Genomic DNA, 26,835 nt, shown 5'->3' on the forward strand with positions numbered 1-26,835 from the left:
ATTTTTCTTTGGTTGCTTCATTTTTATTTTTCCATATATACAGCACTGAGACAGTACCTTGAGTCTGGCCCCTGGTGTAATAAACAAGCAGTCTACTAGAGAGGTATACTGCTTGCTTCCTACAGTTTTGTGAAGTGCACTACCACTCAGCCCTCACACTCAATATGGAGCCCTAAGAAACACTTAATATGTTGTTCAAGTTAATCAATGATTTTGATTGTTTATCAATATCAAATCCTATATGAGATCACCAAATCTCATTTTATAGCAATATGAACCTTTGTAGGTTAGGTGGATTGAATCATGATAGACTATAAATCTGTAATAAAACATGTTATATTTTCATATGAAGTTACATAATTAATAAGATGTCTGTGATATGACAGAGGCTATGTAAGTAATATTTTTTTCATTTTCATGTATGTTCTGATATAGGTTAGGCTATCCTGGGCTTTTATATTTTTATGTAGGATGGAGGAATGGGGACTTCAGATCCTCCTGCCTCCACCTCCTTCACGCTGGGATTACATGCATGGGACATCACACCTAATTAATTCCTGAGCTAGCAATAGAACTCAAAGCTTCTTGGTGCTAGACAAGCACTTGCCCAACAGACCTATATTCTTAGTCAAGAAATGACTTTTAATGTTAACTAACCCTGAGCTTATTCTCTAATATAAAGTAAAAAGGCCACAGCATATTTGATATTAACAAAAGAAGTTTCCAGTTTAGGCATATACATGCTTTTGGATTCACTGTGGTTTGGGAATTGACTACAAATTTTATGCATCCCTGACTTTCTGTTTGATGTGGTTAAATGTGTAGTACTGCATTGTTGCTATTTATATTGGTGTTTAATTTGACCTGATCTTGATATTGTGCAAGTTTAGAACTTTACAAAGTGAATGTTTCTACCATAGCAACATCCCAATACATTTTGGTGCTCAACACCCTAACAAGAGGATCATCAACCTTATAAACAACTGTTGCAGACTCTGTGTTATTCCCCTACAAGGAAAACATAAATAGACTCCAGCAAAATTGTTACAGAACTCAAAGTTTAAATACTATCATATTTCAATTCTGGGACAACATTCATTAAATGCTGTCGAAAATGCTATCATTCCATCCAGAATGCAACATGAAAAAACTGAAATGTCCAGAAAGGTTTATCTGTTAGGGGCAAATCACAGAGTTCAAAAGTATTAGTGATGACTCGCTTAAATATTGTGAAAATTATACTTAAAGATACTTTTTTTAATCTGAAAGTTAAGTTCACTTTGATACCAGAGTTGGAAACATGCCAAACATCAAAAAAAAAAAAATCCACTGTTTTTCCCAGGAAAACGATGATTAAGTCTGATTCAAAGGACAGATATTACATGTGTCTTCTCATTTTGAGTACTAGATTACTAAACATTTCTTTTAGGGTAGTTTGATTAGTTCCTTGAGAACTTTATTTTGATCATATCACTCCATCCCTCAGCTCCATGTGAGCTCTTGGTTCTTAATTGGTATAGAGAAGTAAATACATAGCGTTACCAATCAACTAGAAGCTACCTAGGGTTCCCATGGGAACTAATGGAAACAAGGGCAAGAAGTGGGTTGGTAGCAGCATGTGGGGGATGACTAAACCATATTTCATACTCATATACACATGACCTTATGAAATCATGTCAAGAAGCTTAAAAAAATAAAATGCAAGAGAACACCATGATGATCAAAATCCAGCAGGCTAGCAGTGTGGTGAGAGGAGAGATGTCTCAAAGGTACTGACGAAGTGAACTGCCACATGCACCAGTAGGGAGCAGCCAAGAAAGTCTGGGTCTGAAATCCAGCCAAAATCAGTTCACATATGAACCACATGAACTGACACACTGATTATTTCTGAGCATCATTTCTTCCTACTTCAAGTGTTTGGCCATGAGCTAGCATGTATGTGCTATACTACCAAAAGGGAACATACGATATTTCTGAACATTGAAATGGTTTCACAACCTCAGAAGGTATTTATATATATAATTAAAATATATAAATTTTCATAGGTGCTCACTGTAGTGGCACATGGCCTTTTTTCTCCTGCCAGCCTTTGGAGGTAGTGACAGGAGGATCTCTCTGAGTTCCAGGCCTGTGTGGTCTATACAGCAGGCTTCAGGTCACACACACTGCTACACAGTGAGACCCTGTTTCAAAAGTAAAAAAAAAAAAATAACTATAATAGTATAATAATGTAATATATAAATGCTTATATAAATATAGGTAAATCAGATATAAATACATAGTTAATTATATATAATATAAACATTCAATTATAAAGGTCTTAAAATTTTGGTATGTTCATGTATGCCTCAATATAAAGAAATTGAAACTTTTAGTATATTCTTTTTTATAACTGAGTAAATTCAGATAAACAAAATAAAATTTTCATTGGGATACAGATCTAAGCTTTAGAGATTGAAATTTGTAAGGAATAATAGATGATAATAAAGATCCATTTATTTCTGGGTGTCTTAATTTTTCATGTGATACTAAATATTATAATTTTTAGTCTTGCTGTTCTAATTATATCATAATGAACCATAAGTAAAGCCTTGTATTGGTGCTGTGCTTCCCAAATGTATAAAGTTGTTTAAATTTTCTATATACAAGTAAAATTTGGGCTTTCACTCAGAAAAAAAAATGACTTTTATTAAATGAGCTTTATTAAATTCTTTGTATTTACCTACCTGACCTGATTATTTTTTTTCCATTTTAGTATATTGTTTTTCCTTTATTTGGTTTATCAATACACCATTTGTGACACCTTAATCTGTTTTCAGAATGGAGATCAGCTCTATGTAGAACAATGAACATTAATACCAAAAGCTGTCTACTAATGTTATTGTAAGATGAGTAACTGCTGTAATATTTTTTCTAGTCTTTGCTGTCATTCTCTTTGATAACAGTATTGTGGAGATATCCTTTTTATATACAATCCATTTAGTTAAAAAAAGTAGGCAGTATTTCTAAACTATCTAAAATTTTTAAAAAAAGAAGTAAATGCATCAATTCTAAATTTTAAAGTCTTATATAATGTTAATTTTTTTACTAGCATTCCATTCACACAGAGACTATTAATTAGTTCTCTTATACTATTTGTGATACTGTAGTTTACTTTCTTTCTTGTAGTTTTCTTGCCATGATCTTCTATTTCTATGAGCTCTTTAATATTTTTTTTGAGAGAGATGGTCTAGCTCCATTTCATTTATTAGTGTTCATAAATAATCTGATTCTATGTCACATAGCTTAAGCTATTGTAGTATCAAGAATAAATGCTTCATTTACTTTGCATTGTTTTATTTTCTTTCCATAGTATGAATTTGAATTAAAATTTTGCCAATAACTATGGAATAATTTCTTTGATTTTTATTTGATATGGTATATGTGCACCATCATCCTTATTAAATATTCTTAATAATTTTCTATTTTATTCTTATAAAAGTTAGAACATTTAGCTATATATTTCAGAGGATAATATTTGGGTAATATTTTTAACTTTCAACATATAATATAGCATGAGTAGAATGCCGAGAAATATATTTTTCTAATATTTAAAACTTTGTAGTCTAGCTAATATTAAAAATTTGATATACATTTTGTAAAAAGTTGAAAATATGTATCAAAAGGATATGAGAGTAGCATATATCCCATTACATAAAGCTTGACAATCATGATATCTAGTTTGCAATATCATTGTCAAAATGGTATGTGAATATAATATCTATTACTGAGATGAATCCTCAGACTACCCAGCTGCTATCTGTTTATGGTTTTGCATCTATTTCTTCTTCATTTTAAAACAATGTATATCTAAATGCAACACTGAATGCTACTTTGTGTACAAACTTTATCATGATAATGAAATCTGCCTCTGTAGATCATTTGATTTGATAAAGATTATTTTTCTGATTGCATATACATGTGTATATCTATATACATATGTATGTATTGAAAATTTTCTAGAATTTTTCCATCTTTCTTTTAAGATATGATAATAGTATCTGTTATGTAACAAATTATTAACTTATTTCTATTGGAATTTCTTTAGGTCACAGCACTCTGTACATACTGAAACAAGGAAAGACTCAACATTATCCTACCACTAATAGCCTAGTTCTGTTTATATGTACATGGATTACCTCATTTTTTAGAGTAATATGATTATTTTTTTATCTTATTTCTATGAAGTTTGTGCTTTGTTCTTGTAGTAAGAACTATTTTCATTTATGGGTTTTTCTTGGATTTATTACTGAGGAACATGTAAGGAAACTATAATTAATGGCTGTCTCCATGATGTTGTCAATTTTAAGTTAGTTTTTATTTTTGTTTTTATCTTTTCTCATGAAGCATCAGCTCATAGTATTATTCTTGCTTTCTTTGTATTATGTGTTTATTTTAAATTTCATACTTAATATCAGGAGAAGGATAGGTAGTTGTATAAAATTACACATAAATATTTCATGCAATCTTTTCTATTTCCCGTAGAAATGAGATATTATGCAATGGTGTCACCATGTATGTTTTGAAATTGATGAGGACATGACCAGGAACACCCATATCATCTTAATAATATTACATCATACTATCATATTTTTTGGGGGGGTGTCACATCTCCATCCTTATTCCCTGTCCTTTAACCTCCAGCAAACAATAATATGTTTTCTGGCTCCTCTATACTCCTGCGTTTCTAAAAATCACCCAGTTTAGACTAAACATATACATATATATCGATCTGTCAGTATTAAAATGAGTAACCAGTTTACATGCTAAGACGCTTCTATTGATTATTTTTATATATCTATATAAAAATAAATACTATTTCATCATGAGATTCATAAATTTTTAAGTAATTTTGAGGGTGTACTGCTTCTAATGAACCCACATAGGCTCAAAGTTGTTTAATGCAGGACTTTGATACTTTCTCCCTTACTGGACTTACCTGTAGCTGACAATTTTTAAGGTGGACTGTAAGAATGCACATCCTTCTCTAATCCCTTTTCCTTAAGTGCCAACCAATCTGCCAATAGAACTGATTTACCACTCAGATGATTACAGTGTGGAAAACAGCTGTTTTGCTATGTGCAAGAGGAACTCACTTTATGCAGCAGACAAAGTAAGCAACTGGCTTTGTAGAGGAAATCCATGTGGCAAGAAACTAGGTATGCTGTCTCCCAACTGTGGGGCTCATTAGTGGTTAAGAAAACACCTAGAACTCTTTGATGGATTGCTAATGTGAAAGTGAACCTGCAAACAATTTGGAGATAATCTATAGAATCCCAAGAATTGACTGAAAACAAGAATGCCACTGTGATGAGAGTCTTGTGAGAGCCTTAGGGTAGACCCAGGGTAGCCATGCATTAGTGAGGGTGAGTCACAGCAAGTGCAATAATACAAGCAGTTTTATTTTGACCGTGGGTTTTATGTATTTTGTCATACAGAACATAATATTAATGCACATTCCTCTTCTAATGGGTGGCACAGTGCATCGAGTCTCCTTCCCTGTCTATTGTTCTTTACTTTCCCCATACCATAATGCATAGGGGCTCTTCATAGTATATACAAACTCAAATGTTTACACACACACACACACACACACACACACACACACACACACACACACACACCTTTCATAACCAACATTTCACCATCATGTGTTTTGTTCTAAAAGTGAATTGTTCCAGACTCTCCTCCCTAGACACAGTCGCTAGGCTTCATCAGACCATGAGAGAACACTGCTCCTCATTGAATGCAGGGCTGTACATAGACTACTCAATGCAATTTAATTGACATGATGGATGGATCATACCTAAATGAGTTCATGTTCTGAATTACATTGTAATGCAGTATAAAATTCATTTCCTACAATGCTCAAAAATTTATTTGTACTTAAAACCTTATAAAACTATCGTCACTGAGCATAAAAATGACACTGAGGGATTTGGGGGATAATACCTAGGAATAATAGAAATAAAGCTGCTTATTCTTCTTCTATTCAGGTGGTAGGAAGAAAAGAATTAACTTACCTGACCAGGCTTAGAATTCTCACAGACAACAATATCATATTCCCTGGCAAGTTCAGGTGGATTGTCATTGACATCCAGAACTCTAATGCCCACGGAGACATGGCTCAGTAAATCAGGATTGTCTGCAAAACACACAGGGATGTATTTAGTATTTCAATGCACACTGTAGAGGCTTGGCTTACAGCAAATCTCCTTAATGCTGTGGCTTGCCTCTAGCTCGGTATGCTTTAGTGGGACTTTTGGCAAAAGACAACTATATGAAGCCTGTCTCTGCTAGAACTCATTAGCTTACAGAAAAGAATGAAAAATGAACACCACGGCTTGACATGAATACTAAAATGATGGGTTTTTGTTTTGTTTTGTTTTTTTCCTATCAAGGAAATTACATATTATTCAGGAGCTGGAGTGGGAGAAAGTTGTCAGAACTCATGGCAAGCTGTCAGAGCCTAAGAGATGACAATTGGTTTTAGCAGTACCCCAAAAAGAGCACAGAAGCAACTAAAAAGCAAAGCAAAACAAAAAACATACAGTGTGTAGAACATTCAAGGTCTAAATTGTGAGTAAACTCAGAGAAAGCAGTAGTTGAGGTTTTTATAACACATATGCTCACATTCTTATAGGGAACTCTGTGTAGTTTGTAATAAGAATTTTCAATTTTAATAAAAAATTAACAAGAAATTGAGACATAACAAACATATTTGAAAATATTATATTCTATATTATAAAATATGTCTTAAACTTAGTCTTTGCATTTTCCAGAAAATTTATTAACTCTAGGATTCAGGATAAGGGAAAAAATATTTTTTTTCCTACTGTGTTTCAAAGCTAAAAATTTAGAAATCCTTGCAGAAAAACTGAACTGCCCACTGTCTTTAGCTGTGTTGGTTTCGATCTATCTTTATTTTTCATTTTCTTTCTAATTGTTGCTATGTCCTTATGAGATGGGTAACAAGAAAACCATACATTAAATGCTGACTGGCAAGAGAGTATAAACTTTGGAAATCGGTTAATACACCCATGAAAAGGAAAAATTAACATATTCTACAAAAGAACAATTTAAATGCTTATGAAGAAGACACTAGTAATTATAACAAAAAATTAAAAAGGTGAATCTCAAAGTCCAGTGTTCAAACTTTTCACATTGATACATGATTATTTCATCTACAAAGTCCGTGTTCAAGAAAATCAATGCCATGCTGCAAAAGTAATTGCAAAAAGTGTATATTAAGTATTCAGTAAATTTACAATGGTGTTTTCGGTTGTACTTATAAGTATCTATGGCTACATGCAGCTCACAAGATAAGGGTGGGGTATATCAAAAAGGAAATGAATAATTTATATAAAACTACATTATAAACCAAATATATTTTAGGGAAATTTTTAAAAAGAGAAAATATTTAGTGTTATCATTGATAGTTAATAAAATAAGTAAATTCACACATGTGTAATTTGCTCTAGAAAATATTGTCCATGAGAAATGTGTTCCAGGCATAATGGTGGACACCTTTAATCCCTGCACTTGGGAGGCAGAGGCAGGTAGATCTCTGTGAGTCTGAGGCCAACCTGGTCTACACAGTGAGTTCTAGGATAGCCAAGGCTATAAAGAGAAACCCTGTCTTGATAAACCAAACCAAATCAAACAAAGCAAAACAAAACAAAAAGTGTTTCATCTTATGTTTTATCATTTAAAATACTTTGATACTAATACAACACAATCTTCCTAATGACAGACATTACATATCTATAGACTAAATAAAATAATAGTTAAACCACTCCTCTAACTTACTGAAGAGAACTCTGCTGTGGTGTATATAAATATATACTCACACATACAAACATACATACATAATACATACATACACATATATATGTACACACATGGGTAAACATACATATATACATACATGCACACATATACATACTTGACAGCTGTGTAGACAGAGAAGTCAAGAGGGAAGAGAGAGTGTCTTAGTTAGTTTTCTATTGCTGTAATAAACATATGACCAGAAACACCTTGTGGAAGAGGGAGTTTATTTGGCTTACACTTCCACATCACAGTTCAACATCAAAGGGATTCAGGGCAATGAAGAAAAGCAGGGACTGAAGCAGAGGCCGTGGAGGATTGCTGCTTTCTGGCCTACTCCCCATGTGTGCTCAACCTGCTTTCATATACAACCAGGAACACCTGCCCAGAGGTGGCACTGTCAGAGTTGGCTGGTGCCTTCTAAATCAATCAATTTAAAAAAAAAAAAAGTTGTACAGATTTGCCTCCACATCAATTTGTTGGAAGAATTTTTCTTGGTTGAGGTATCTCTTCTGAGATAATTGCAGCTTGTTTCAAGTTGATAAAATAGTAACCAGAACAAAGATAACAATTGTAAATAAATAGAAGTTATCAATATAGCAAACTAATTAAAGAACACATATAACCACTGAACATAGAAATGGAAAATGAGAAATAAAGCACAACCCCCATGCATTCTAATGACAAAACTAACAAATATTCAGCATAAAATGTTCTTAATTATGAAAACTAACAAGCCTAATTAACCAAAGATAAAGGAACTAAAGGATAAATCTAATAAAGTATGCGGGCAATCTATATCCAGGAGGTTTTATTGAATTTTATTACAGAAGAGCTAACACAATTAAGATCTCTATTCTGTCTGTGGTTAAGGAGACAGAATAACATAAGCAAGACTGTTCTTTGCAGATCGATGTGTGGATTCAATATAATTAAATACAACCTCTGCAAACTTCTCATCAAATCTGAAATTTGATTCTAAGTTTCATAAACACAAAGGTTACTTGGACTTTCAGAGGAAATACACAGTAAAAGAGACTAGGTGTATGATTCATCAAAGCTTCTTTATCATATTAAAACTAGGTACTGTGGCATGGTCAGGGAGACAGCCAAAGAGAAACGGAAGTAAATATAGGGTGACTGAGGACCCTGCAAAAAATCTCCAAAATAATGAAGGTAAGGAAGATCAACTGAGGGGGACCATTTCATCAAGGCAAGATTTTCATTCTACTCAGGGTCCTCATAACAGAGAAATAAACGTGTTAATGCTGATATGCATTACAGTGTTAAATTAATAATTATGTTAACATTGACCAGTTTCACACTGAACCTTAAAATGTATTTTGAGGGAGATAAATGTATATCCCTAAGTACAAATAAATTTTGAAAGGGTATTAACATAAACATATAACTAAGATGAAAATTTCCAAAAGCCAAGATATAATAGTCATGAATGTAAGAGTGGCAAGCTTGAAGTCAGGGATTATAACATGTTCTCAGTTCCTCCCATGTATGACAAAAGAATAGTTTGTCAAAATCCCAGTATGGGAGAGGCATTTCCACCACAGGAAATCGACAATGTATTTTTCTCTAGAATAAATAATAAAAAGGTGTCCTTAGTGCATGAGCTGGCTTTCTGGAACCTAGGACCTAAGCTGAGACATTTTGTTCTGCCTTGGTGTAGGGAAGAGGGGACTGGACCTGCCTCAACTGAATCTACCAGGCACATCTGAATCCCCAGGGGAGAACTTGCCTTGGCAGAGTTGGGAATGGGGTGACGATTAGGGGGAAAGGCTGGGGGGTGGGATGAGGTAGGACAGGGGAATCCATGGCTGATATGTAAAATTAAATTAATTATAAAACAAAAAATGTAATACATGGAGATGAACAAAATGCAACACAATAAAAAGATAGATTGAAAAATTAAAAATAAAGCATGAAAAATTATCTTTAAAAATATCTGTAAAGAAATGAAAGTTCGTAAAAATAAGTTATCATTCTATGCAGACTAGATTGACAAAGAGTGTATCTGTATATAATAAAATTATGTAATATAGGAAAGCCCAAATAATACAAAACTAAAAACAGTGTAAAGCCTGTTTTGTTTACCATAATCTTAGAAGTAACACTAGTTAATAGTTGAGATAAACTTAAAGTCACATTATTTGTTTGTATGTAGATATATATGTTCGTTTATGTGTCTGTGTGTGTATGCTTGTTTGCATGTGTGTGGGGCTCATGTGCAATAGGGTTTGTGAGGAGGTCAGACTACAACTTAGAGGAGTCAGTTCTCTCCTTCCACCATCTGGGGCTGAGGATGAAGTTCAAGTGGTCCGGCTTCACAGCAGGCAACTTCAATGGCTGAGTCATCTGGCTGAGTCTGTCAACACGAATTCTTAAATAAAGGTATTTATTTAAAATCTATTTATCAGTACCTTATGAGTGTCTTCTTTGAAAATATTACAGAACACGCTAAATTTATTAAACTAATATAAAACATTATACTATTATATATATTATTATATATAATAACTATAAACATTATTATATATATAATAGTTTCCTACAATTTATTCATGCAATTACCAAAAACCATTATTTTATCCTCCATACATACTAAAGGATAGTGGGATATATGTAAATTATTCTAAGTATGTTATATCATACAAATAAAATAAATACATATTTGACTATACTATCTAAATTCTGACTTAAGTTTGTATGTATTTATTGTGTGTGTGTGTTTTTGCGGGAGTAGCAGCAGAGTCAAGATGTCCTGTAGCAAGGCTACGTTGATACTTACCATGGAAGCTAGTTTGACAAAGTATTCGAAGTTTCTTCCTCTGCCTTCCAAGATCATTACAGTTATGTGCCATGCACATTTTATATACTAAATTCTGACTGTCAAAGTACATTAATGCAGTATGGTCTTTGTTTGAAACGTATTTGGCATATGAATCTATGCTTTAGTGTTTTATTTCATATTCTAAATTTATTTTTTTTTTGTTTTGAATTTTTATGTTATAATAATTGGAATGATCTAGTTTGTACAAAGTACTTTGGCAAAGCCAGGATTATTAACATTTGTTGGTATCCTTATTTCTGGTCTTGCATTGCCACATATTTGCATATATTTTCTATCCTAAAATTATCTATGATTTTTCATGTTTTTATAGCTCACATTCTGAGCAAATGAGAGCATCCCAGAAACCATTAAGAACATCATGGTAACACAGCCTTAGTACATCCTGGTAGCTTCTCTCTCTATGTTTAGCAGGCAGGGTTGAAGCAACTGCATTGAAAACAGAAAAGGAGCTTCCTATGAAAGGATTCTTCATAGATGACATCTCCAGTAATAACTTAGAGAAAAGAGAGAGCAATTCTTAACTATAATACCCTGTGCCTCCGTGCCTGCCTGTCTAGTTTATTTTGTTGTTGTTGTTGTTTGGCAACTGGAATGTACTTGAATCCATTCCATTTGAAACTCAACCACTCAAGATTGAGAAATGACACTGACTACTTGAGGTACTCCCCCCACTTACAGTCCTAATGCTAAATAATTAGGCCACATTATAATCACTAAAATAGAATCATTGAGGATCAGACAAGTAATTCTTCTTTATGAATACTAACTCTCATATTGAGTCAGAATAAGCTGTATGCTTAAGCTAAGCACATTGAGAAAGTGTGTGAGCACACTGTCTACATGTTTAGTCAAGGAAATATCGTGTGAGACACTGAATAAGAATAATTCAAAAGAGAACCAAGAATGATGGGAAAAGTTTAATTTAATTCCAAGTTCAAATTGAAATCAGTTTATTAAGAGTAGGATGATATATAAAACTGTACCTTAATTCCATGTTATTTTGACTAAACATAATTTTTATTAACTCTGTGTTTGTGAACTGGGCCCTTCCTCTGATTCTTTTTTCATTATTTACATTGGTCCTGAGCTAACTTCATCCCGATTGTCAAACATCTTAGCTGAAAATGTGTTTGCATATGCTACAAAATGTTTGTAAGTCTAATTTAGAGATTTTTTTTTTGTTGTTGTTTTTTGAGACAGGGTTTCCCTGGGTAGCTTTGTGCCTTTCCTGGAACTTGCTTTGGAGATCAGGCTGGCCTCGAACTCACAGAGATCTGCCTGCCTCTGCCTCCCGAGTGCTGGGATTAAAGGCATGCGCCACCACCACCCGGCCATTAAAGGCTAGGCTCACAACCAAAAATATAATTTAGAGATGTTTTTAAACTGCTAATGTAGTATTTTTTCTTGCATCTTTTCTTTTTATGTCTTATTTCTAGAAATAAGATTGTGTGTCCTTCTTATAATATTTTAAATAAAGTGCATTATTACCAGAGATACTTAAATACGACTCCAAGTACTTTACAATGCCTGTAAACTTACACATCTGCTATATTTAGGTCTTAATTGGTGCATTATTTAATGGCCTGTTTCTTATAAGTTGCAATTAAGGCATCATGCAAATATTGTAATGGTGACCATGGGAGAAAGTAGAATGGAAAGGTTAATCCCGTCAATACAAAAATCACAAAAGAACAAAAAAGTATGTGATGTTACCAATTCTCTAGTCCTTCTTACAATATGTACATGTAATATGCAAATGATCTATGCCTTACAGACCATCAGTGTAGCATGAACTCACATACGCAGGCAGTTCTCTGTGAGTTCAAGGCCAGCCTGCTCTGCAAAGTGAGTCCAGGACAGCCAGGACTGTTACCCAGAGAAGCCCTGTCTCAAAAATAAAAAAAATAAAAAGTTTACAAGAATCGCACTGTTTTACTCCTTGCGTTGGTGCTTAGCTTTTCTTTTCATGCTCCCTCTTTGCTTCAGAATCATATCTGGACAAATGTCTATGTGGATTTTTTGCTTGTTTTTTTTTTTCTTTTTTTTAACATTCGTTTCTGTGAAATGCCTTTTCTTTTTCTTAGCAGATGTTGGCAAGCAGGAACTTTTTCTCTCTCTCTACATGTCCCTGTGGTTAATTTTGACCAATAAGAGGAACTACAGTAGTTATTTTCTGTTTATTTAATAATGCTTTCTAATATTCCCTTTAATTATCCATTAAAAATCTTTTGTATTTACTCAGTGTGTGTATGTGTGTGTGTGAGAGAGAAAGAGAGACAGACAGACAGACACAGAGAGAAACAGAGACAGAGATCAAGGCACACAGGTATGTCCAGACAAACACACACAGAGACACACACACACACAGAGAGAGAGAGAGAGAGAGAGAGAGAGAGAGAGAGAGAGAGAGAGAGAGAGAGAGAGAGAGAGAGAGAGAGGATGCATTCCGATGCATACTATGCTGTACTGCAGGAAGTCAATGGACAGCTTCAGTGTGTCAATAGTTCTTTCCTCCCATCTTGGTCTGTGGAATTTTGACTCAGGTGTCAGGCCTTGTGGAGAGCAGTTTTATTTGCTGAGGCAAGCCTGTATTTACCTTAAAATTGTTTTATTAATAAAACTACCTCAGTATTTATGAGAGGCCCACGTGGCAAAGAGTCCCTCTTTCTTTCCTCTCTCATTTTATTTGATCTTGTTTTAACATCAAGAAATCAAATATTATTTTAAATAATGTATTATTACAGATAATTAATATGATATTTTATATCTGATTGAAATTTCAACACGTAAATACAATGGTCTACAATAAATCAGTGAATAAATTGTATATGACTGAAAATTAAACTAAATTCACATGTATCAAATTTCAAACAATGAAAGATAATATTTTACAAATAATATGCTCTTTAAAAATACAGAAAGAGGGAATTTAAGATTAAACCATCCAAAATACAACTCATGTACCCATTCTATTTTTTTCTGTGAGCATACTGTAAGTTTATTTATTTCATAGTCATTCCTCCAAGCCCCAGAATGAAAGGAAATACTTAAGGGGGAATCCATTTTCTTCAGGACATGCTTTTGTGCAATTTACACACAAATCCAACAATTCCCAGTAGGGCTTCTGTCTTATTGCTAGACAGTAACATAAGTCAGAGGCTTCACATTTAAGCTGTGCCTTTGATCTTGGAGAAATGAACAATGTCTTTGTTCTGTAAAGCATAACTCCAGAGTCAAAATAATTCACTCTTATTTGAAATTAGAGAATCTAACTGTTCACATTGATTATAAAATAAATTAGAATCTGTCCTTTGGCGGTTCAAAGATGACATAACAGGTCAACTCAGTTAGATTAAGAAAACCTAGCTGAAATTTGTCCTCTGATGTTTCTAATATTTCTGAATTTTACCATTTATTTCCCATCTTAGTGTCCTTACTCATAATAACTGTGCACACTTTTTTAGCTTTCATCTTCATAGAATGTAAAAATTCATTACATGATCCACTCTTATGTTCTCCTTTGAACTTGCATTTACAGTGATGCTTCTGTGCTGCCTAGAACTTGACCAACAGGCTGCAGGAGTATTAATTTCTGAAGAGAAACCCAAGCGCATCATTAGCAGGAGAGGTCCGACCTTTGTACTATTTTTATTTTCTGATGAAATAATATAAATACAATAAAATGTTCTTATAACATCATCAATAACAGATAATAGTCATTTGGTTAATTTTGGGGAAATTGAAATTATAGGAAACAGTGATATTATCTTTTAAAATATTTACAAATTATGTATTTGCAGTATTTGTAAGAATGATTATTCACCAACACCCAATTTCTCTGAGAAATGACAACGTTTGTATTTTAGGATGTCTTTACATTGTTTAGAACTAATGCCAGGAAGCTTATGTAAAGGCCACACATTGAGACATCCAGGAAGCTGAAATTCGACTTATGTGGAGAAATAGGTTGAAATTATTTTAAATATTTCAAAAATAGCAATGCTTCTTCTTTGAAATTCCTTGAGATTTTACAATTGCCTCATCCTTTTCGGACTTGTATCACCTAAAATAAATCCAGTTACATCATCCGTCTTAAGAAAACTTGAAGCTTACAGTAAGGAAATCTACAAACCTTGACTCCAATGTGTACATGCAGCTAACTGTTGTGTACTATTTAAATCAGTTGCCTAATTCCAATACATTATCTGGTTGAGAAGCAGAACTCCAGAAAACAACCTTTTCCTTTTCAGTTGGAAAAGGCAGCTGGTGGCTTTCTCATGTCTTATATGTATCATAAGTTATCTTGGAACTAAGCAAACGGTCAAATGATAACATCAGAAAGTAGATGATCTGAAAGAAATTTGTGATTCTTGACACAAAAAGACACAAGGACTCAGCCCTGGGCTCCCTGGAACTTAGATGAAGCGGATTATAACCCAGCAAAGGGGCTGGTTGCTGAAACTTAAAGGAGTTACTTCCAAAAGAACCCATGATAACTAAATTTAGTCATTCTACATTTGTTGTTGTTGTTGTTGTTTATCTTTATAAATAAGTCCGTATTTGTATGTATATGTGTGAGCACATGCTCCATGAGTGGAGTATCTTCAGTAGGCAGAAGAGCATGTCAGATCTCATTGGGCTCTTGCTAGAGGTGGTTGCTTGTTGACAAATTAGGTGTTGGGAATTGAAACTAGATCCTCTGATAGAACAGAAAGGCCTTCCCAAAGTTAAGTCATTTCTCAAGAGCATAACCTATGGCGAAACCCATTTAACTCACTTTCTCTACACAGTATCACCTCCCAGAACACTTGAGGACAGACAAATCACTATGTCTGCTGGGGGCTCAACCTGGCTGCTAATTAACACAGCAAGATCAAAATCCAATTAGAGATTCTGCTATTGTGTGCCTTTTATCATATCTTGGTTAAAAAAAAAAAGTTTTGAACTAAACCACTGTAAAATTTGGTTCATCTGTTCTTCTTCAGGTGTGCATATATTCATCATTTTAATTTAAATAGAAAAAAAAATAGCATAGTAAGAATTGAAAAAACAGTCTAAACTGGGGAAATGTGTGGACCTCATATTTTTGTCAAAATAAGTTGTTGTCATAGAAGCAACAAGTATACTAGTTACCTGAGTCTGGATAATGGAAATGAAGAAAAGAATTGCCAGTCAGACAACTTCAAATATTCTATTACATAATTCAGTGGTGGTTGTTACAATTATTGTTATTGTAAATTAATTAGTAATTAGAATCATGATAAATATTGATAAGATCATGATACTATGTACAAAGTTTATGTCCATAGACCTAAACTTCCATCACTGTACCCAATTATTTTGTCTGAATTATGGATAACTAAAAAATTCTAGAGTACCTTTAGGCCTAGTTTGAAACACACACACATCTATATACACATATATGGTATGTATGCATATATATTCATACAGACAATATTTATATTGCATGTATATATGCACACAATATGCACAGACATAAATATGTGTTTGTCTATATACATGTAGATAGATGACAAGATAGAGAGGTGTGTGTGTGTATGTATGTGTGTGTGCTGTGTGTGAATCTGTATGTGTGTGAATAGTTGTTAAAAGGATATATAAACAACCTGAGGGAACAAATAATGAACAGCGATCAGAAAGGAATGCCTCATCATAAAATGAAAGTCATTTATGTTAAATATATAATACTTTAAAATCCAATTATGGTCAGAGAAATAGTTCAGCTGTTAAAGGATCAGGCTGTCAAGAGTAAGAACCTAACTTCTATCCCCAAAACCCTAATACTAGAAGGAGAACAATGATTCCAACAAAGGATTTTCTGACCTCCACACAGGCTCTGGCAAGTATTTCCAATGCCAATTAATCAGTTAATTATGAATAATGTAAAAATTGTTAAATGCATAATTAAACAGCCTCAAGATGAAATACAACTATAACAAAAGCTTGTCTGAATTGTAAAATTGACACAATAATGTGTGGTGGTATTGTTTTCCCCAAAATATTGTGGACCTTAATAAACTTATCTGGGGTCAGAGAACAGAAAAGCCACTAGGTAGGCGGTGATAGCACACACCTTTAATCCTGGCATTCCAGAGATAGAAATCCCTCTGGATCTCTGTGAGTTCAAGGCCACATTGTAAATAGCCAAGCATGGTGACACACGCCTTTAATCCCAGAAAGCCAGCCTTTAATCCCAGGGAGTGGTGGTAGAAAGTAGAAAGATATATAAGGCGTGAGGACCAGAAACTAGAGGCATTTGGCTAGTTAAGCATGTGGCCTGGTTAAGCTTTCAGGCTATGGAGCAACACAGTTCAGCTGAGATTCATTCTGGATGAGGACTCAGAGGCTTCCAGTGTGAGGAAACAGGACCAGCTGAGGAATTGGCAAGGTGAGATAGCTGTGGCTTATTCTGTCTCTCTGACCTTCCAGTATTCACCCCAATAACTGGCCTCGGATTTGTTTTTATTAATAAGACTCTTTAAGATTCATGCTACAATAATGTTTAGTTATAAGTGCTACTCTGGTGTCTAATATGTGATCTACACTAGAAAAATAGAAGATGATAGATAGATGATAGTATAAAAGTAGAAATATAAGTAAATTTGTTCACAAAATATTTTCTCACACAACTATGAGGACATAGAAATACCTTCTAAAATATTTTGTATTCACAGTATCATATCAAAATTAGACTGAAATTCTATGTCTATTCAGATAGATGAAATTAAATGAATTATCATCTTCAAATGATAATATCTACAAATAAGAAGCTTCACCTTTGTAATATATTAACAACAAATTTAAAAGTCAGTTTATGCTGGGCAGTGGTTGCACACACCTTTAATCCCAGCACTTGGGAGGCAGAGGCAGGTGGATTTCTGTGAGTTCCAAGCCAGCCTGGGCTAAAGAGTTCCAGGAAAGGCTCCAAAGTTACACAGAAAAACCCTGTCTCAAAAAACAAACAAACAAACAAACAAAAATCCCAAAAAACAAAAAATATAAAAGTTAGTTTACTTCCCATAAATGTAGATACACATGAATTTATTTTATTATTAAAAAACTCAATCACTGATGCATGCCCAGAAAACTAAAACTTGGGTGCAAATATTATGTAAACTTTGAAATAAGAGCAACAATTGCTAACATATCAAATATTAATTAACAGGAAAATAGTTTATTCTTTGATGGACAAAGCCATATAGTGGAATATTGCTAACAAATAATAAGTAAAACGCATGTTCTTATTGGGAACATGGGTAAATCTAAACATTTTATGCTGTTTAACAGCAATACAGAGTTTACAAACAACATGCAGAAAGTCTTATAAACTTTGTTTCTGTTTATGGAGTGTTCTGGAAGTGCCGGAGATTGAAGTAAAACAAATGACAGCTGGGCAGAGAGGAGCAAGGAGCAATGCTAAAGAGAAACGTCAGGGAATTTCTATGAAGTCCATTTTACATCCTGGGATAGAGGGCCGGTGTGATTTCAAAAGGGTGTGCACTTTTAACTCATTGAAATGTAGCAATATCTGTCCATTTCATTACATGTCAAAATTACCCCATCAAAGAGAAACTGCAGGAAAGGAAAATCAAATCCACCTGCTTTCTGATTATGACACTAGTAGTCACCCTGCAAGTTAGGTCAAGGATTGAGTCCTACAGAAAATAGATGGTTAAGAGTCATATTAATCAATTCACTTTACATATGACATGCTTTAATTATAACATTATTTCCTAGGTGTCCCAATATGAGCTTGACTTTTGGTTACATATCATGATCAAGAAAAGTTCAGTTCTAATTTCATATATATATATATATAATTTCTTCCAAATTACAATAGTATTCTTGTAATATATCTAGTAATGGAGTAATGGTTAGTATTAATTTAGCATGATCATCAATCAAGTTTATGGTAATAATATGCACTTACATTTATGATTTCACTATGTGTAATGTATTATGTTAAATTACATTTTTTGGTGATTCTCACTACAATAATTTCTTGCAAATGGTAAAATGCATTAAATCTTTGTTAAATAAACTCTCCAAATTCCAAAAGCCTGTAGTTACTAGAAGTAAAACTTACATGGTAATAATAGTCTTATTACAGGGTCTGTAACCTTAAATATTATGTATAACTGTTCTATTAAGGTAATTTAACAACTTCATTCACAAGAAAATGATAGGTAATATATAAAGTATATAGACTTGTTACAATACAGATTGAAAATTATATATGATTAAATAAAAGAAACCCATATAACTGTCACATCACAATTTCTTAAATCCCTTCATGACTCATACAGATATTAGAAAATATTTTTGTGCCGGGCGTTGGTGGCGCACGCCTTTAATCCCAGCACTCGGGAGGCAGAGCCAGGCGGATCTCTGTGAGTTCGAGGCCAGCCTGGGCTACCAAGTGAGCTCCAGGAAAGGCGCAAAGCTACACAGAGAAACCCTGTCTCGAAAAAACCAAAAAAAAAAAAAAAAAAAAAAGAAAATATTTTTGTAAACTTTAATTTTCTAAACTTTAAAGTTACATAGGATTATTTTCAAACCACTAAATACAACAGGTACTTTGGAGTGCAATTTTTCTTTATGAGCTATATTAAGAGATTTAAGTAACATTGAATATAAATTAGTATTTAGCTAAATTTCAAATAAACACACATTTATTGAAACTTAAGTGCATAATAATACTTAATAAAACAATCTAGAATATTTCCAGCAACACATAGCCATCTCTGTGCATAGGTATCTTGGATATATGAAAGGAAATACATTCCACAATATCCATCTATATTCAAAGTATATTCAAAGCATATATCAGCAATTCCTCTAATACTAAAACCATAAAGTACTGAAAACAACACAAACACCATTGTTAGTTGCAGACATCAACTACTGTAAAGTTATTAAAACTTCAAATAAAAATGAGTAAGTATCTAACTTTTCTTCTAAGTGTACAAACTTGTTCTAATTTCTTCTAGACACAGTCAATAAAACCTCAAAATCATCAATATATAAGCTAAAAATAAAACTTAATATATATTATAACTGGCCAATGAATAAGGGTGAAAATATGGGCATTAATAGTTAGTAGTCAATAAGTTAATCTCCAAATCATTAAGAGTTCTACCAATTATGGACACATGCTAGATAGTAAATAAGATATAATGGTAGCAAATATGGACTATGCTACAAAATATCTCAGAGCAGCAGGATTTCCCACTACTGCAGGAAGTGATCTGTGTTTCTAGTTGACAATGAGGATGATTGAGCTCCAGCCTATAATTACACCTCCATGTTACTGTGCATACATGTAACATAGAAATTGTTACAGAATATTTACTCTAAGGCAATAAACATGATAAAAATGATACAAAACTGGAAAAATCAATAAAAACTGGGAAATAGATTAGATCAAATAAAATTGGAAACCTATTTCCATATGAGTTTTATAAATCAATAGGTATCTTCTAAATCAAGAGCCAACTAAATAATGTGTCTTACTTTTTCTTTTATAATTGCAAATATTCTTTTTTATTATTAAGAAATTTTTTATTCATTTTACATACCAATCACAGATTCCCCCTCTTCTTTCCTCCTGCCCCTCCTGCCTTTGTCTCCCCCACCTCACCCAACCATTTCCTCCTACAGGAAGGTAAGGCCTCTCAAGGGGCGTCAGCAGAGCCTGGTACATTCAAAGAGGCAGGTATTTGTTAAATATCTACCAGATATTAAGAACTCTCTATTTCAATACTCAGATTACTGTAAAATGCTTTCCTTCACGGGGAAGTCATTCTTCAGTCTAAATTCAGTTTTATAATTTAGAATCACTAAGAACACACTGATGGGACTGTGTGAGTGAGCATCATAGAAAGAGTTAACTGAACAGTATGACAGGAAGACATTGCCCTCAATGTCCCATGGCCTGGAATTCTCTACTGAATAAAATATCATCCCAAAATCTGTACAACTTCATAGGCTGCCTTGAATTTGAACCATTCAACCAAATAGTTATTTTTATCATCTAGCACCATGTGTGAATAATATACTTTTAAGGTATTTAAAGTCAGTGTTTGGAGGACAAATTTTTCTTGTCACTCCTCAGCCTAGACGCTGACATATATATACATGCACTCCCAGCATTCCAGAGAAGTGTTTTATTTCTCTTGACTATCAGTGAAAGTGGTAGCACTCTCACTTCTGATATTCCCTTTGTGTGCCAAGGGAAGGAACCGTGCCAATTAGGATCACTGTGTGTGCTACGTAAAATTGATAACAAGAACACATTTGCGGAAGGCAGATGACATATATCAAAATATCATAGTGACAGTAACAAAATGATGTGTGGAAGCTTTGGGAACTTGAAACCACTCATTCTCCGCTAATAGATTTTCGAATTATTAGATGCACCTGCCTAAAAAATAATTTCCAATTAAAGTCTACTGGGACTATATTCATTTCCCCTAAATTTAATTTGTACCACCTGAAGCTACTGGTTGAATTAAATTTTAAAAATCTGGCTTTGGTCTTTAAATATATTTGCATGAGAAAAAAGAGTCAATGAATAGAGAAAGATATAAAAATGACTTTTCAAATGAGTTATGCATGCAATCAGTGGTAAAAAGTTAAATGGTGAGCTGAAACTATGTATCTATATAACCACAAGTCACATACCTTTGTTCCTGCTACCATTGTTTAATAATATACTTCTAAACTTCTCTGATCCTCTAAAATCACCAGAATCATATTTGTAATAACCATTCATTTATGCATGCAAGAGAATCACAGCTAAGAAACAAAAGCAAATAAACATGCTTGTCCAATACCATAGAGGTTCTGATTATTCATTCAGGATAGACACAAAGGGCCCGCACTATTATGATTTGAAACACCACAATTTGAGAAGCACTAGTTTGGATATGAATATCCTGAGTCACAAAAATTCTGTACAATATAAGATCATTTTGATTTTGGGAGAAGTGCATTTGCCATGCAGCAATAAAGAACAGACTCTCACTTTGGTAAATTGATGAGGTAAAATAAATCGTGATACTTAGCACACATGAGAAGTAGGCTGTGTAAGGTAAAGTGGGAAAACAGTAATTTAGTGATGACTCTGGTGTACAGAAAGAAACTAATTTGATGGCAGAAGAGTGGCAGAGCAATTGTCTACCATTTATGAGGCCTAGGGAAAGAGGAATCAAGAAGTCAAAAGAGAAGACAAGACAGAGGGAGACATGGAGGGAGGCAGAGGAGTGCATAGTCTTGTGGGCCAGACATTTGCTAAAGGAAGAAATGAATAGAGAATATTCTCATATTTAACAAGATTTTACTAATCAATTCCTTGTGCCAATAATTTTACTACGTATTTTGAGACGACTTGGTCAATAAGATTAAAATAGAGATGGTTCTTAAATTTGAAATGGTAACAATATACTAGAAACAATAAAGCATGGCAAAATGAAATGTGGTAAGATTTGCTTTAACTTAACCCTCATAGAATCTTAGATCATGAGGGCCGAAGTTGTAAAATTTTATAACAAGTTGAGAAAAATGTACTAGATATTACTACATTGCAATAGTTAAGTTATAAGGATAAAAAGAAACCTACAAAGTAGAACAGAGAACTAAAAAATGAAAACAGTAACAATTTGTACAAAAAATTGGCATAATTGGATGCTATGAATAAAACCATGATGAATATATTTCAAATTAACCTGACAATATTCTCATGTGAGTCATATTAAGTAAGCCTTTACCTTTCTACCTGGACTTTCTTTCATAGTTTCATAGGTTGTTGGTGTGTGTGTTTGTGTGCATGTGGCTGTGTGTGTGTGTGTGTGTGTGTGTGTGTGTGTGTGTGTGTGTGTGTTCAGGCGTGTGCATGTGCATGTGTGTGTATGTCTGTATGTATGTGTCTGTTTCTATGATCAGTAACAGATCAATGATTTAAATCGATCAGTCAATGGGAAGAATCTTTTTAAGTTCACATAGGATCTCATTTACAATTGACTATTTAACTTAAACACACAAAATACCAGAGCAAAAGCACAATCAAATCTAAACATCTATATACATTGCTAAGTACTAATTCAGAATAAAGACAGAACTCTGCATTACTCTATTTGAAATACCAGAAATTGAGAAATATAGAAATAAAAGCAGAGACAACAAAATCTCAATATATTGAAAAGGGAAGCGATAAAGAATATCACTCACAAAGGGACTCAAATGCAGAATACACAGGAGCCACAAGATCTAGAGAGGGGTTTTCAAATACCACTTCCTGGGTAAGACATATCCATTGCAATCAGGATCTCACTGCAAGTGTAGATGATACCATGGTGTATGCACAGGAATAGACCAAACAGTCAGGAATAGATGGAAGAGGCAGGAGTTCCCTTTAATGACAAACTATTTGCTATTGATAGATTCAGAGACAGGAAAGTCACTGCCTTCACTTGTTTACACAATGATGACTTCATCTGACTCTCGTGGATAATTTGATTCCAATGCTTGAACAGATGGTCCTGAATAAACTAAAGGGGTCACAAAAAACATCTTGAATCTGTGAAAAGGTCTAGTAGTAATGATAAGGTTAAGGTTTTGGTGGATGAACATGGGATAAATTATGGTGTGAGAGACAGAAATCAGAATATATTATTCACGTGTATGCAACTGTCAAAGAACACAGTCAATAAAAATGACACAAGCAGTCTTCATTTAGATTCAGAAGCTGCAAAATCCAAACAGTATGAATGAGAAATCTGAAGCCACTCTGAAGTTAATTTTATGTGTCTCCTTGGTTTGGTTGGATCATAGTTTTCCAACCTATGTGGTCACAGTTTGTTATATAAGTTTCTATGACACCCTTTTATTTGAGATTAGTGTTTAGACAAGACAAACAGAGCTGATTGGCTTTCATGCTGCATTTGAGCCTCATTCACATGGAGTCTTGAGAACAGCAGAAGTACTGACTCCTAAGCAACAAATAATCCCTTCCTGGTGGCATTCGCCCTGGAGTGTCAGCTTCTGCCTAATCTAAGTCAGCCTGTTCGCCAGCTTGCCTTCACACACTATGCTACTCTGCATTTAAAGCTCTGAACTACTGTGGTGCTGTGAGTCAATACATTGCTACAAATCAGGCTCTCCCAGTTGTTTCTCTCTCTCTCTCTCTCTCTCTCTCTCTCTCTCTCTCTCTCTCTCTCTCTCTCTCTCTCTCTCTCTCTCTTTCTCTCTCTCTGTGTGTGTGTGTGTGTGTCTCCCTCCCTTTCTGTCTCTTTCTCATTCCTCAAGAGATCATATATATTGATCAAATACACATACGTGCATGCCCCATTCTCAACAATACTGACAAATATTTGCATATGAGTCCATCTAGAGTTTGGAGAAGATGTCCAGGGCAAATACTCATCCCACTCCAGACAACTGAATACATTCATAATCCTCTTTCTGAAACCCTCACTGAGAGACTAAACTCCACAGTTGTTGTTTTTCTATATCTGGTAACAAAAATTCTTTTATTACAATAAGGATTATTAATATCACTTTCTTCCTATCTTGTTCCCTACAATAAAGACATTCACAGTCAAAACAATGTGTCTACTATGCTTGCTACCTAAATGTCACTATCCGAAAAATGTCATTCATTAATATTGCCAAAATGTGTTATTCAATAAATGTATTATTGTGCAGATTTTAAAGCATACCAAACCAATAGCTAAACAAGAGCCTTTCCCAATTGGTAGATGAAGAGACTGAGAGATTCAATAAACAGAAAGACCTATTCTGGATGACGAAGGTTTAGTTGAAATACAAGCTTTCCATACAGGGGCACCCTAAACTGATAACAGAAAGAAAGTAAGGGCTCACTTCAGTATTCTCAAGAAGGAGGTTTTGTCAAAGAGAATGAGTTTGAAAGCATATTTGAGCAAAGAGACCCAGAAGGCCCTCCCAGTTGACATATGACTTTAGTATTTTTAAGCTGTAGCTGTAATCCAACCAAGTCTACTTCTTGACATGTTTCTTCCTCCTTTCCCTCTTCATGTTCTTCTTTTTGATACCCCCCTCTCTGAGACTGATAGAGGCTGAATCTGTAGTCCCAGGCTGGTCTAGAATTCATTGTATGTTCCTGGTCATTCTGAGTTCTTGGATTACAGGAGGAGTCTCCTCTAGTTTAGAGAATCCCTTAACATATATGCTCTACTACAATAGATAGTTATCATTTACCAATGCAAGTAATGAAATCCCAGTGCTACAAGACATATTAAAAACAATCATACCAATAAAGGTCAGAAAATGACTAAAGGGCTGATGGAAAGGACTTTTAAGGGAAGTGAGGTAGAACACACTGGCATGGAGAATTAAAAGTAAATATTGCCAAAGGAGGAGCTTAACTAGATGAGGAAGCAGACGGTAGGGCAAAGGAGTATGGCAAGGTACAAATAACACTACCGTTGGTTTGAAGAAGACCTATAAAAACTACTACTGTACAAGATTACACACCTGTACACAAATTGTCAAAGCAGATAAAAATAAGGCAACAATGCACAGATTCCCTAGGGAATTTTTAGTGTCGACTACAATTAGAGAGAGGTTTCTCTAGATTGTAGCACATAATAAGTTGACCTATCTCCAATGAATGATGACACATCTAAGAATATTTGGATACCATAAATGATCCGTGTTAGAAGATTAAAGGAGATGAACCTAAAATTCAGCAGCTATGGAAGTGAGGGAGATCTGAAAAGAGGTGTGGGAGGAAATATGACCAAAGTAATTTGTATGATTCTTTCAAAGAACTAGCAATAAAACCACACACACACACACACACACACACACACACACACACACACACACACACACACAAAACACATACATACTGCTAACTGCAATGGAATACTTCCACAGATAGATACTTACAAAATAGTAGTTCCTTTTTTTTTTTTGGTTTTTTGAGACAGGGTTTCTCTGTGTAGCTTTGTGCCTTTCCTGGAACTCACTTGGTAGCCCAGGCTGGCCTCGAACTCACAGAGATCCGCCTGCTTCTGCCTCCCGAGTGCTGGGATTAAAGGCATGCACCACCACCGCCCGGCTGCATTCAAAGATCATTACTCTGCTAGCCATGGTGATAACAGAGACTCCCATATAATAGTTAATTTTGATCACACTAGAAAATGGTATCATAATCTAGGCACATTGCTATTGCTTTTTCCATGTGCTTAGGCAGCTGAAGCCCCACAGTGAACAAGGGCAAGAAAATGTTAGAATGAACTCAGATTCACATTCTAGATAGTTAATGTCACTATTGCTACATTTGGGATCTTGCTGAATGTGCACAGGTATCTTGGATGAATTCTTCATTGTCATACTACACCATAGACATAAAGTCTGTTCAGCAGAAACAATGCCGAGCTTTCTTATTTCCTTGGCATGTTCCCCCTACAAAGCCCAGGCAAGCCTTAGGCTCTTGCCTCACATTTGGGGTGCATGGGATTACATATGTGCTATGCACCCTGTGCCCAAGTATTCTTGTTCTCCTAAATCCTGACATTGCCTATGAGGGCTCTTCTCTTATTTGCATAATTTCCATAGTAGAAAAAATAAAGTGCTTTAAATATTAGCCAGTAAAACCAATCCACAGGACAATCTACTGTGTAGAAAATATTACATTAAGAAGAATTTTTAAAAAGCATTTAAAAAAATAGCAACTACATTCCTAAGCAGAGCGTGTTTTTCCCATGGGGCTAATGTTGATGTTAATGCTCACCATTAGGGGAGAGCTTCTGCCCCTAGTAAAGAACAGTTAGGCTCGGCAATAGGTGCCGGAGATGTACTTCTCTGAAAGCAATCTCCCAACATGGCTATAAAATCTTAACTATTGCTTATTCATGTTGTACACCTGTTTATGATTGGGATTAAATTATATTTCAGTAATGCTCATTGAATGGGTCTCTATGGCTTTTTTATTACCAACTATAAAATTCAGGAAATTACAATTTAGTAGACTGTTTTACTTAGTAGATATATATTAACTCTATTCCCACAAGAAGAAATAGCAAATAGAAAAAAAA

General features: G+C 34.3%; 1 protein-coding gene across 8 annotated transcripts in view; it reads right to left on the reverse strand.

Moving 5' to 3' along the window:
- Cdh18 (cadherin 18) overlaps positions 1-26,835 on the reverse strand; it is an 860,101-nt gene that overhangs the window by 25,689 nt on the left and 807,577 nt on the right. For all 8 annotated transcript variants that reach the window (XM_016000295.3, XM_042261387.2, XM_016000299.3 and 5 more), the window contains one exon: positions 6,063-6,184. In XM_016000295.3, coding sequence (XP_015855781.1) covers positions 6,063-6,184 — 122 coding nt within the window. The remainder of the gene's footprint in view (positions 1-6,062; positions 6,185-26,835) is intronic.

Source organism: Peromyscus maniculatus, chromosome 15 (genome assembly GCF_049852395.1).
Source record: "Peromyscus maniculatus bairdii isolate BWxNUB_F1_BW_parent chromosome 15, HU_Pman_BW_mat_3.1, whole genome shotgun sequence".
NCBI lineage: Eukaryota > Metazoa > Chordata > Mammalia > Rodentia > Cricetidae > Peromyscus > Peromyscus maniculatus.